Source organism: Anolis sagrei, chromosome X, assembly GCF_037176765.1.
Source record: "Anolis sagrei isolate rAnoSag1 chromosome X, rAnoSag1.mat, whole genome shotgun sequence".
Lineage (NCBI taxonomy): Eukaryota > Metazoa > Chordata > Lepidosauria > Squamata > Dactyloidae > Anolis > Anolis sagrei.
Genome location: NC_090034.1, coordinates 78,662,852 through 78,676,944, shown reverse-complemented (window position 1 = coordinate 78,676,944; position 14,093 = coordinate 78,662,852). Strand labels below are relative to the sequence as shown.

The window sequence follows — 14,093 nt, the reverse complement described above, 5'->3', positions numbered from 1 at the left end:
CAAAAACTTGCTGGAACATCCAAGTTTTAAGTTTTTTCCGAAATGCCATTAGCGAGGTGGCTGATCTTATTTCAGTAGGGAGGGCATTCCAAAGCCGGGGGGCCACCACAGAAAAGGCCCTATCTCTCGTACCCACGAGCCGCACCTGTGAAGCAGGTGGGATAGAGAGAAGGGCCTCTCCTGAAGATCTTAGGGTCCTGGTGGGCTGATAGGGCGAGATGCGTTCGGATAGGTATGTAGGGCCAGAACCGTTTAGGGCTTTAAAGGTCAAAGCCAGCACTTTGAATTGGGCTCGGTAGCTAATCGGCAGCCAGTGGAGCTGGTACAGCAGAGGAGTTGTATGCTCCCTGCGCCCTGCTCCTGTTAATATCATGGCTGCCGCCCGTTGGACTAGTTGGAGCTTCCGGGCCGTCTTCAAAGGCAACCCCACGTAGAGAGCATTGCAGTAGTCAAGGCGGGATGTAACCAGAGCGTGGACTACCATGGCCAAGTCAGACTTCCCAAGGTACGGTCGCAGTTGGCGCACGAGTCTTAACTGTGCGAATGCTCCCCTGGTCACCGCCGAAACCTGGGGATCCAGGCTCAGCGATGAGTCCAGGATCACACCCAAACTGCGAACCTGTGTCTTCAGGGGGAGTGCGACCCCGTCTAACACAGGCTGTAACCCTATACCCTGTTCGGCCCTACGACTGACCAGGAGTACCTCTGTCTTGTCTGGATTCAATTTCAATTTGTTCGCCCCCATCCAGACCGTCACAGCAGCCAAGCACCGGTTCAGGACTTCGACAGCCTCCTTAGTAGCAGGTGGGAAGGAGTGACAGAGCTGGACATCATCTGCGTACAGATGACACCGTACCCCGAAACTCCGGATGATCTCGCCCAGCGGCTTCATGTAGATGTTGAACAACATGGGGGACAGTATTGAGCCCTGAGGAACCCCACAAAACAACGGTTGTGGGGTAGAACAGGAGTCCCCCAGTAACACCTTCTGAGACCGACCCTCGAGAAATGACCGGAGCCACTGCAGAGCAGTACCTCCGAGACCCATTCCTGCGAGGCGTCCCAGAAGGATACCGTGGTCGACGGTATCGAAGGCCGCTGAGAGGTCGAGTAGCACCAACAGGGACACACTCCCCCTGTCGAGCTCCCGACGGAGATCATCAACTAAGGCGACCAAGGCTGTCTCAGTACCATGTCCCGGCCTAAAGCCAGACTGTGCCGGATCTAGATAATCCGTGTCTACCAAGAATGCCTGGAGTTGTGAGGCCACCACACGTTCCATGACTTTGCCCAAAAAGGGAAGATTGGAAACAGGCCGATAGTTTACCAATTGAGTGGGGTCCAGTGATGGTTTCTTCAACAGCGGTTTTATCACAGCTTGCTTTAAGCTGGCTGGAAAGATGCCTTCCCGAAGGGAGGCATTAACCACCACCTTAACCCACTCGGCCAATCCCCCTCTGGCCTCCTTTAGAAGCCAGGATGGGCAGGGGTCTAGGATGCATGTGGTAGCTCTCATTCCTCCAAGCACCTTGTCCACATCCTCGGTTTGAACCAATTGAAAAGAATCCATCAAAATTGGACAAGCAGATGCTCGTGTTACATCCTCAGAGACTGCCGTTAATATGGTGTCCAGTCCAGAGCGGATCAAAGCGACTTTGTCTGCAAAGAACCGAGCAAAAGCTTCACAGCGAACTGCTGAGTCATCAGGGCACCCATCCTGAATGGAGGGTTTTAATAGGCCTCTGACAACTCGGAACAGTTCGGCCGGACGGTTCTTTGCAGACGCAATAGTGGCCGCAAAGAAAGTTTTCTTTGCGGCCCTTATTGCCGCGGCATATGACCTTAAAAAGGACCAAGGAGCTCCACTGGCTGCCATTTATTTTCCGAGCCCAATTTAAGGTGCAGGTGCTTACCTACAAAGCCCTAAACGGTTTGGGACCATCCTACCTGTGTGACCGCATCTCCGTTTATGAACCCACGCGCACTCTTCGTTCATTTGGGGAGGCCCTGCTCGTGATTCCGCCTGTGTTGCAGGCGCGTTTGGTGGGGACGCGAGACAGGGCCTTTTCTGTGGTGGCCCCCCGACTCTGGAACACCCTCCCCAAAGATCTTAGACAGGCCCCTACATTGGCAGTCTTCAGAAAGAACTTGAAGACCTGGCTGTTCCGATGTGCCTTTCCAGAATAGGAAAACTCCAATAACAAGTCCCAGAAGCACTTTATTAGAATTAAGATTGCTGCACATTGCACACTGCACTTACCCTATAATCCTTACATATCACCTGTCACATCAGCACTTTTAATTCTGTACCCATTATTCTGACCCGGCCCAGTTTTATTGTGTCTTGGTGTATTTATTGCTTGTTGTTTAATATTGCTTTAATTGTTTTTAATTTGCTTTAGGTTTTGTATTGTTATGTTGTGTTTTGAGGCCTTGGCCTATGTAAGCCGCATCGAGTCCTTCGGGAGATGATAGCGGGGTACAAATAAATTTAATAATAATAATAATAATAATAATAATAATAATTGGGATTCCTTGAATCATCTGCCCAGAGGGACATTCTTGCTGTTGCTGGGAATACATTAAGAGGAGTGGTTGTTCCCATGAAACTTTCCCTTGAGTTGAGTCTACTGGGAGGAGGCTGGTAGCCATGCAGTGGATGGCTTTCACAATGTTCAACTTTATTTCTCTCTCAAGTAGCAGCAACTTCCCGTTGCACATCTGGGGTGGGGGGCAATGCCAGCTAGCTTATAGAGTATCAACAGGTATAGGTTTAAGACATCCTGTGATTATTCTACATGTCTCATTTAATGCTATATTCACTTGCTTTGTGAGGGCTTAATCACTTTAAGATTATTTTACACTTTAAGATTATAAAGTGTAAAATAAAGAGGTTCAGAGAGTTCTAATTGCTTTCCATTTGTGCTTCTCTTGAACCGCCTGTGTGTCCATTTGACAGCCCAATCAACAGATCAGCTGTTTTGGGCTTTTTAAAAGTGCACGTGCACTGGAGCAGTCTACACAGGAGGGAGGGAAGGAAAACACGTATGTTGAATGACTGCAGGAATATACAGTGATGCCAATATGCACATTTTCTGGCCAGAATGGGGATATAAGCACAACTTTTTAAATACGTGTTTTTTGTCCATTGATGCAAATCAGTGTGGATTTACTGGCCGCTTCATTTAGCCCCCCCCCCCCCCCCCAACCACCCCACCCAGTAACTTCTGTGTTTTGGGTCTCTGTAGAAGGGCTCTCAGTTGCTCATTCTTGCTTTAAGCCAGCCTTTGCACTCTCTCTCTTCAACTGTGCAGACAGGAAAGCTGACGGCCTTGTCGCAGCAAGCCCTAATGGACTGCTCCTGGGGCTTTGGGAATTTTGGCTGTGATGGTGGCCTTGCATGGCGGGCCTTCAAATGGGCCAAAGAGCATGGCGGTGTACCAAGCACTGAGTCCTATGGGCCATACAGTGGTCAGGTAAGCACAGCACCTACTAGGGCAGTGGTTCTCAACCTTCCTAATGCTGCGACCCCTTAATACCGTTCCGTTATGGTGACCACCAACCATAAAATTATTTTCTTTGTTACTTCATAAATGTAATTTTCCTACTGTTATGAATCTTAATGTAAATATCCGATATGTAGGATGTATTTTCATTCACTGGACCAAATTTGGCACAAATACCAAATATGCCCAAATTTGGATACTAGTGGGGTTGGGGAAGAGACTGGTTTTATCATTTGAGAGTTGTACTTGCTGGGATTTATAGTTCATCTACAATCAAAGAGCATTCTGATCTCCACCAATGATGGAACTGAACCAATCTTGGCACACAGGACTCCCATGACCAACATAAAACACTAGCAGGGTTTGGTGGGCATGGATCTTGAGTTTGGGAGTTGTAGTTCACCTACATCTGTGGACTCAAACAATGATGGTTCAGAACCAAATTTGGCACAAATGTGAACACTAGTGGGGTTTGGGGGAAATAGACCTTGGCATTTAGGAGTTGTAGTTGCTGGGATTTATAGTTCACCTACAATCAAAAAGCATTCTGAACCCCACCAACAATAGAATTGGACCTAACTTTCCACACGTAACCCAGATGACCAAGAGAAAATACTGTTTTTTCTTATGGTCTTTGGCGAACCCTCGGACACCCTCTCGCGACCCCCCCAGGGGTTGAGAAACACTGTACTAGGGCAACATTAAAACTATTGTAGTCTAAGTATTCTTGGCTCCATCTTTCAGTGGCACAGTAATACAGGTCTGTAGATTAACAACTCAGTCCTATATGTGTCTACTGAGGAACGGGCTGAGTTTAGTGGGGTCTATTCCTTAGTAAAAGACTGGGCATATTTCGACCTGGCAATGATCATTGTCCTGTTTTCTACTGAGTGGATCCCAAACCTCTAATTTCATTGGAACTTAGGTCTATTTAACTATCTTTGGATTGAAGCCCTTGATTGGATTGAAGCCCTTGACCATTTTCTGATGAGGCCTTGGGAAGTCATCTGTAGCTACAGATAAACTTCAAATGCCTTCATTTTTCTTCTCTCTCAGAATGGATACTGCCACTACAATCAATCTGAATTTCTAGGTAATGTGTCAGGATATGTCAGCATCCCATACGGCAATATCATGGCTTTGAAACAAGCTGTCGTCAAGAATGGACCCATAGCAGTCAGCATTCATGCTTCTCCCAAGTCATTCATGTTTTATGCCAATGGAGTCTATTACGACTCTGAGTGTGGTAAGTCCCTCGGTTTACTGTTACTTATGTGACAAATGTCCTCTCCCTTATATTGTTAGAGTAATTATGTGCCTAAGTGAGCTTGTAGAATAACGATGAGAAAATGTGGCTATCTCTATCTTTTGATGTTACCATTTAATCCCTTACCATTGACATTACCTACCATGGCTGATGGGACTTGTAAGACAAAAACACACAGATGGTCCCAGTTACCCACCCCTGCTATGGAGACAGCCTTCCACAACTTGATGCCCCCCAGATATGCTGAACTATATCTTCCATCTTTCCCAGCTAGTATGTCCACAAAATGGCTGGAATTTACTATGATGGTTAAGAATATTTTATTTATTTATTTGTCGTGCCAGGGCAACCAGTCAATTATATTACATTTCTAACAGAACAATGCAAACAAACAGACAAAATACAAAATTTGTGAGTTTGGTAGTTGATTAAATGTCCTTTGACCAGTATCTGGCCACTTGGAGTGCTTCTGGTGTTGCTGCAAGGAGGTCCTCCATTGTGCATGTGACGGGGCTCAGGTTGCATTGCAGCAGGTGGTCAGTGGTTTGCTCTTCTCTGCACTCGCATGTCGAGGATTCCACTTTGTAGCCCCATTTCTGAAGGTTGGCTCTGCATCTCGTGGTGCCAGAGCGCAGTCTGTTCAACGCCTTCCAAGTTGCCCAGTCCTCTGTGTGCCCAGGGGGGAGTCTCTCATTTGGTATCAGCCATTGGTTGAGGTTCTGGGTTTGAGCCTTCCACTTTTGGACTCTCGCTTGCTGAGGTGTTCCAGCGAGTGTCTCTGTAGATCTTAGAAAACTATTTCTAGATTTAAGTCGTTGACATGCTGACTGATACCCAAACAAGGGATGAGCTGGAGTTGTCTCTGCCTTGGTCCTTTCACTATTGGTTGCTACTTCCTGGCGGATGTCAGGTGGTGCAATACTGGCTAAGCAGTGCAATTTCTCCAGTGGTGTAGTGCGCAGACATCCCGTGATAAAGCGGCATGTCTCATTAAGAGCCACATCCACTGTTTTAGTGTGGTGAGATATGATCCACACTGGGCATGCATACTCAGCAGCAGAGTAGCACAGCGCAATGGCAGATGTCTTCACTGTATCTGGTTGTGATCCCCAGGTTGTGCCGGTCAGCTTTCATATGATATTGTTTCTAGCACCCACATTTTGCTTGATGTTCAGGCAGTGCTTCTTGTAGGTAAGAGCACGGTCCAGAGTGACTCCCAGGCATTTGGGTGCGCTGCAATGCTCCAGTGGCATTCATTCCCAGGTGATCTTCAGAGCTCGGGATGCTTCTCTGTTCTTGAGATGAAAGGCACATGTCTGTGTTTTGGATGGGTTGGGGATCAGCTGGTTTTCCCTGTAATAGGCAGTAAGAGCACCTAGAGCTTCGGAAAGCTTCTGTTCTACCATCTCAAAGCTTCCTGCTGGAGCAGTAATGGCACAATCATCAGCATAGATGAAACTCTCTGTCCCTTCTGGTTAAGAATGAATAATCTAGAAACACATCATATTCATGATCCCTATGTATTAGGGGCGTACATTTTTTGTTAGTCCTCGTAAGTCATATCAAATTTGTTAAATTCATACTTACAAAGCACTATCTGACACATGGGCGTGGACTGCATCTAAAACTTAAGAATTGAAACTTACCCAATACTTTTTTGTTTGCATTTTGTAATATTTCAGATGCCTCCCAAAGACAGTTTCATGTTCAGTGCAAGCAAGCAAAGCAAAGCCAAAAAGGCTGCATTTTCTCTTTAGATTAATGGCCTCTCGCCATGAGGAGGGAAGCAGCAGGGAGAAAGCAGAGTTCACTGGGAAAGAGTCTGAGAGAGCACAGGATTCTGGGAAATGTAGTTTGGGAAGGAAAGGAGAGAATGCTAAAGACCCTGCCCTGAACTACATTTCCCAGAATCCTGCTTAGCATTGGAAAGCCCCAGTCAGGAGAGGGAAGAGGTGTGCCCCTCTGTCGCAGTAGCCAGCCAGAGTTCCAATGAATGGTTGAATCTGCAAAGAGGAGGATGGGCTGATACTTTTAGTAAGTAAATCTCAGTGCTGGGCTGAGAAGAAATCCCTGCTTGGAAGTTTGATTGGTTAATATGAGAGACATTTAATGGGATAGCTGTTGTGACTTTTAAAATAATGTTTTTGTCAAAATTTTAAAAGAAATCCCTAAAATCAGCAGATATATGAATATTTCTGAAAGTTGGGCAGAACGATCCCCTGTTATCTTCTGTCATTGTATGGAAAATTCAAGGAGTTCTTGTAGTTTTAAAACTGTTGTTTATAAAATTTTTGAAAATTCCCCAAAAATCCATGGATAAGTGAAATGTTCTGAAACTTGATGGTCTAACAGTGGTAAATATGTTCCACCACTGTAGCAAGTTTCACCCCAATAGCTGTCAAATGAGGGGGAAGTTCCCCCACTTCTTGTTATAGTAACAAATGTTTCACTAACTATACTTTCGAAACACTTTAGAAACAAAACGCCAGCGCCCCCTAATTTTGTAATGACTTATGAAACATTTTTTTTCTTGATTGCACAGCCCTACTATGAATTCAAGATCATGGCACTATCACCATAAGGTTAGAAGTCCTGTTTAACCAGGCAGCAGCTATTGCGAGCCACTGATGTCTGTTCTCCTGTTGACTGGGCACAGCATAGTGATGTTTCCATCCCAAAGATAGGAGCCCCCGATGGTGCAATGGGTTAAACCCTTGTGCCGGCAGGACCGACAGGTCGGAGGTTCTAATCTGGAGACAGTGTTGATGAGCTCCCTCTATCAGCTCCAGTTCCCCATGCGGGGACATGAGAGAAGCCTCCCACAATGATGTTTTTTTTTTTTTTTGGTCATGTCAGGAGCAACTTGAGAAACTGCAAGTCGCTTCTGGTGTGAGAGAATTGGCCGTCTGCAGGGGACACCTGGATGTTTTGATGTTTTTACCATCCTTGAGGGAGGCTTCTCTCATGTCCCCACATGAGGAGCTGGAACTGATAGAGGGAGCTCATCCTCACTCTCCCTGGATTCGAACCTGTGACCTGTCGGTCTTCAGTCCTGCCGGCAGAGGGGTTTAACCTACTGTGCCACCGAGGGCTCCACAAGGATGGTAAAACATCAAAACATCCTGGCGTCCCCTGGGCAATGTTCTTGCAGAAGGCCAATTCTCTCACACCAGAAGAGACTTGTAGTTTCTCAAGTCGCTCCTGACACTGAAGAAAAAATCCCAAAGATCTCCAGTGCAATGATCAGAAGCAGGATCCATGTCACAATTTCTCCTTGCACTAGAAATGAATGGTGGGTAAGGTGAAAACAATAGTATTCTGTGCCCTAACAGACATATGAAAAGACCTGCATTGCTGGCAACAGCTGATGCCTGGTAAAGCAAAGGCAAACCATGTGCAGGAAGGAATGGGAACTGAATTGAATAATGATCTGAAAGGCTAGAATAATGTACTGCTTCCATCTAGTGGTAAAATGGAAGCAAAGCACAAAGGCAGCCCAGCGTAAGAAATAAATGGTCTAAAGCAGGGGTCTTCAGACTTTTTAAACAGAGGGCCAGCTCACAGTCTCTCAAACTGCTGGAGGGCCGGATTATAATTTGAAAAAAATGTAATTTGAATTCCTATGCACACTGCACATATCTTATTTGTAATGCAAGAAACACTTTAAAATGTTGTTGTTGATTCGTTCAGTCATTTCCGACTTTTGGTGACCTCATGGACCAGCCCACGCCAGAGCTCCCTGTCGGACATCACCACCCCCAGCTCCTTCAAGGTCAATCCAGACACTATTTAGCTAAGCCCCTTCTACACTGTCATATCATCCAGATTATCACACCAGATAATCTACATTATCTGCTTTGGATGATGTGAGTCTACACTCCCATATAATCCAGTTCAATGCAGTTGTTTATTCGTTCAGTCGCTTCCGACTCTTCGTTACCTCCTGGACCAGCCCACCCCAGAGCTCCCTGTTGGTCGTGGCCACCCCCAACTCCTTCAAGGTCAAGCCTGTCCCTTCAAGGATACCATCCATCCATCTTGCCCCTCTTCCTTTTTCCTTCCATTTTCTCCAGCATCATTCTCTTCTCCAAGCTTTCTTGTCTTCTCATTATGCAGCCAAAATACTTCATCTTTGCCTAAAATATCCTTCCCTCCAGTGAGCTTTATTTCCTGGAGTATGGACTGGTTGGATCTTCTCACAGTCCAAGATACTCACTGGTTTTTATATGGCAGTGTAGAAGGGCAGGCCTATAGCTGGGGGTGGAGGGGTGGGGTGGGGGGTTCAACCCCCCGGGGTGAGGTTTCACCCCCCCCCCGAAAACTTTCAGGTAAAAAAAAAACTGGTTTACTCATGAATTTTAACTGGTTAACCAAAACCCCATTCTAAGTCTATGAGATGCAAAAAATTAAGAGTCCCTCCAGAACTGCAAGCACTATCTCAAACAAATATCGCCAATTTATTCACACTGTCATTACTTGCAGCAATAGCCGATGTAGCGAAGCAACCAAGTTGGGGGGGGGGGTGTTGAATGCTCTCATTAAGGAGACCAGACTTGGTGGAGGTAGTTGACAGGGGCGGAGCTGCAGACTGTTGAAGGCTGCTCTGCCCCCTGCTGTGCTCTTTGCTTCAGCGTGCACTAGGAGGCAGGTTTCAACCCCCCCCCCCCCCCAAATTTTCAACCCTCCCTGAAATTTTCAACCCCCCCCTCGAATTTTTTTTCTGGCTACGGCCGTGTAGAAGGGGCCTTAGAGAACGTATTCTCAAAGCAGGTTGTCCCATTGCCTTCTTCTGAAATATATCTTTCAGCATCTGGCCTTTGTTGATGGTTTCCCAATAATACAGACTTTGGACCAAGGGTCCTCAAGCTAAGGCCCAGGGCCCGGATACGGCCCTCCAAGGTCATTTACCTGGCCCACACTCAGGGTCAACCTAAGTCTGAAATGACTTAAAAGCACACAACAACAACAACAACAATCCTATCTCACCAGCCAAAAAATAGGCTCACATTTCCCATTGAAATACTAATAAATTTATATTTGTTAAAATTGTTCTTCATTTTAAGTGTTGTATTCTTTTGAACTGTGGTGTTGGAGGAATGTTCTGAGAGTGCCTTGGACTGCCAGAAGATCCAACCAGTCCATACTTCAGGATATAAAGGCCGATTGCTCATTGGAGGGAAGGATAGTAGAGGCAAAGATGAAGTACTTTGACCACATCATGAGAAGAAAGGAAAGCTTAGAGAAGACAATGATGCTGGGGAAAATGGAAGGAAAAAGGAAAAGGGGCCGACCAAGGGCAAGATGGATGGATGGCATCCTTGAAGTGACTCGATTGACCTTGAAGGAGCTGGGGGTGGTGACGGCCGACAGGGAGCTCTGGTGTGGGCTGGTCCATGAGGTCACGAAAAGTCGGAAACGACTGAACGAATCAACAACATTTTAAAGTGTTTCTTGCACTACAAATAAGATATGTGCAGTGTGCATAGGAATTAAAATTACATATTTTTTTTCAAATTATAATCCGGCCCTCCAGCAGTTCGAGGGATTGTGAGCTGGCCCTCTGTTTAAAGTCTAAAGACCCCTGCTTTAGACCATTTATTTCTTACGCTGGGCTGCCTTTGTGCTTTGCTTCTGTGTTGCCACTAGATGGTAATAGTGTATCATCCTAGCCTTTCAGATCATTGGGTTGTTGTAGGTTTTTTTCGGGCTGTATGGCCATGGTCTAGAGGCATTATCTCCTGACGTTTCGCCTGCACTTTGGCAAGCATCCTCAGAGGTAGTGATTATTCAGTTCAGTTCCCATTCCTTCCTGCATGTGGTTTGCCTTTGAATTCCAGCCAGATTTAGTTTATTTACCCTATTTAGTATTTTCTCCATCAAACAAAGCACTTTATGTACTTTTGAAGGATATTGGATGCTCTCCAAAAGAGTGTGTTTGAAACTCCTGATAGAAAAAAATAATATCAACCAGTTATTTACTTGACAACTTTCTCCCTGGGCCACTGTTCCTTCAGGTATTGAACTGGCTAACCTCCTGATCTCCTTATCTGGACACTGTAACTTGGGCAAGGGATACATTCTGCAAAACAGCTGATTTATCTAATCCCATGTTGTGATGTATTTGTGTTTGTTTTTTAATTAGAAGGTGGAAAGGGAACTTTAGTAGGTTTAGCTCTCTTTTGTATTTTGACCATCCTTTAGAAAAGAGATTAGCAGCTTGTGGCCCTCCAGATATTGCTGCTCTGCAACTCCCAACAGTTCCAGCACCATTATTATTATTATTATTATTATTATTATTATTATTATTATTATTTGAAACACAACAAGATGAGTCCACATCAGACACTCTTCTGGCTGCTGTATTGGATCACAAGTCGGACACTTCCCAAGTGTCTAGGACTGTGTGATGTATCGGCGAATAATGCATACAGATCCCAGTAAGGTGGCCTTTTGCAGCTGGCAGATGGTAATTTTGTCAGTGCCAATTGTATTTAAGTGCAGGCCAAGGTCTTTAGGTACTGCACCCAGTGTGCCAATCAGTGTGCAGGATTATTATTATTATTATTATTATTATTATTGTTATTATTATTATTATTATTATTAAAGAGGACAATTTTCACAAAAACAATTTTGACTGGATTTACACTATCCTATATCCCAGGGGGCCCCCCGGTGGCGTAGTGGGTTAAAGCACTGAGCTGCTGAGCTTGTTGACCAAAAGGTCGCAGGTTCGATTCCAGGGAGCGGCGTGAGCTTCCGCTGTCAGCCCTAGCTTCTGCCAACCTAGCAGTTCGAAAACATGCAAATGTGAGTAGATCAATAGGTACCGCTCCAGGAAGGTAACGGCGCTCCATGCGGTCATGCTGGCCACATGACCTTGGAGGTGTCTATGGACAACGCTGGCTCTTCGGCTTAGAAATGGAGATGAGCACCACACCCCAGAGTCAGACATGACTGGACTTAATGTCAGGGGACCACCTTTACCTTTTATATCCCAGGTTTTTGATTCCAGATTATCTGCTTTGGACTGGATTATATGAGGCCCCTTCTACACTGCCATATAAAATCCGGATTATCTGCTTTGAACCTGATTATCTGGAAGTGTAGACTCATATAATCCAGTTCAAAGCAGATCATGTAGATTATCTGATTAGATAATCTGGATTATATGGCAGTGTAGAAGGGGCCTTAGTCTACACTTCCAGATAATCTGGGATCAGGTCCTGGGATATAGGGCATCTACCATATAATCCAACCTAGCAGTTCAAAAACATGCAAATGTGAGTAGATCAACAGGTACCGCTCCGGTGGGAAGGTAACGGCGCTCCATGCAGTCATGCCGACCACATGACCTTGGAGGTGTCTATGGACAACGCCGGCTCTTCGGCTTAGAAATGGAGATGAGCACCACACCCCAGAGTCAGATATGACTGGACTTAATGTCAGGGGACAACCTTTACCTTTACCATATAATCCAGATTATCAAAGCAGGTAATTGAGATTATCTACTCTGAACTGGATGATCGAGGCCCCATTTACACTGCTATATAAAATCCACATTATCTGCTTTGAACTTGATTTTTTAAATGCCAGGGGTGACTTGAGAAACTGCAAATTTCCTCTGGTGTGAGAGAATTGGATTTGAACTGGATAATTTGAGTCTACACTGCGTTATCTGGATTAATTGAATTATGTGGCAGTGTAGATCCATTTTTAGACCTCTTCTACACAGCAATGTAATCTAGATTATCAAATCAGATATTCCAGTTCAAAGCAGATAACCTGGATTTTATATGGCCGTGTAGAAAGAGCTTTAGTATTTTTAAGGCCCCTTCTACACTGACATATAATTGAGATAATCCAGATTATCTGCTTTGAACTTTTAATGTTTATTGTTTTGTTTTATGAGTTTATTTATTGTTGTATTTGTTATGCTGTTGTTTTATTGATGTGTTGGGCCTGGGCCTCTTGTAAGCCACACTGAGTCCTTCGGGAGATGTTAGCGGGGTATAAATAAAGGTTTATTATTATTTATTATATTTATATATATTTATTATATTTATATATATTTATTATATTATTATTATTTATTATAACTGTATTATATGAGTCTACACTGACATATAATCTGGATTTTATATGGCGGTGTAGGGCCCTTCCACACAGCTGTATAACCCAGAACATCAAGGCAAATCATCCACAATATCAGCTCTGAACTGGATTATCTGAGTCCACACTGCCATATAATCCAGTTCAATGTGGATTTTATGCAATTGTGTGGAAGGGGTGAAAAAGGAGCCTAAGGATCTGCAAAAAAATGAATTGTGAGCCAGGCAATCTGCAAGAAATTCATTTCTTAAATCTCTTTTTTTGCAACAGGCAATAGCACCACCTTGAACCACGGAGTGCTGGTTGTGGGCTATGGGGTCCTGCAAGGGCAGCCCTACTGGCTGATCAAGAACTCTTGGTCCACCTTCTGGGGAAATGACGGCTACATTCTCCTATCAATGAAGGACAACAACTGCGGGGTGGCCAATGCTGCCTTGTACCCTATTTTAGAGTAAGATTGCTTACTAAGCATTGTTGTTGTTGTTGTTCATTCGTTCAGTCGTCTCCGACTCTTCGTGACCTCATGGACCAGCCCACGCCAGAGCTCCCTGTCGGCCGTCACCACCCCCAGCTCCCTCAAGGTCAGTCCAGTCACTTCAAGGATGCCATCCATCCATCTTGCCCTTGGTCGGCCCCTCTTCCTTTTTCCTTCCACTTTCCCCAGCATAATTGTCTTCTCTAGGCTTTCCTGTCTCCTCATGATGTGGCCAAAGTATTTCAATTTTGTCTCTAGTATCTTTCCCTCCAGTGAGCAGTCGGGCTTTATTTCCTGGAGGATGGACTGGTTGGATCTTCTCGCAGTCCAAGGCACTCTCAGAACTTTCCTCCAACACCACAGCTCAAAAGCATCAATCTTCCTTCGCTCAGCCTTCCCTAAGGTCCAGCTCTCACATCCGTAGGTTACTACAGGGAATATCATGGCTTTGACTAGGCGGATCTTTGTTGTCAGTGTGATGTCTCTACTCTTTACTATTTTGTCGAGACTGGACATTGCTCTCCTCCCAAGAAGTAAGCGTCTTCTGATTTCCTGGCCACAGTCTGCATCTGCAGTAATCTTTGCACCTAGAAATACAAAGTCTGTCACGGCCTCCACAGTTTCTCCCTCTATTTTCCAGTTGTCAATCATTCTTGTTGCCATAATCTTGGTTTTTTTGACGTTTAGCTGCAATCCGGCTTTTACTAAGCATACCTGTGCATAAAACTCCAGGTGG

General features: G+C 45.1%; 1 protein-coding gene across 1 annotated transcript in view; it reads left to right on the top strand.

The window, feature by feature from the left end:
* Positions 1-13,556, top strand: part of LOC132780582 (digestive cysteine proteinase 1-like) — a 43,746-nt gene extending 30,190 nt beyond the window's left edge. The window contains exons 9-11 of the mRNA XM_060784308.2: positions 3,315-3,476; positions 4,563-4,752; positions 13,153-13,556. Of these exons, the coding sequence (XP_060640291.2) occupies positions 3,315-3,476; positions 4,563-4,752; positions 13,153-13,337 (537 nt within the window). The 3' untranslated portion in view covers positions 13,338-13,556. The remainder of the gene's footprint in view (positions 1-3,314; positions 3,477-4,562; positions 4,753-13,152) is intronic.
* Positions 13,557-14,093: the final 537 nt, after the last annotated feature.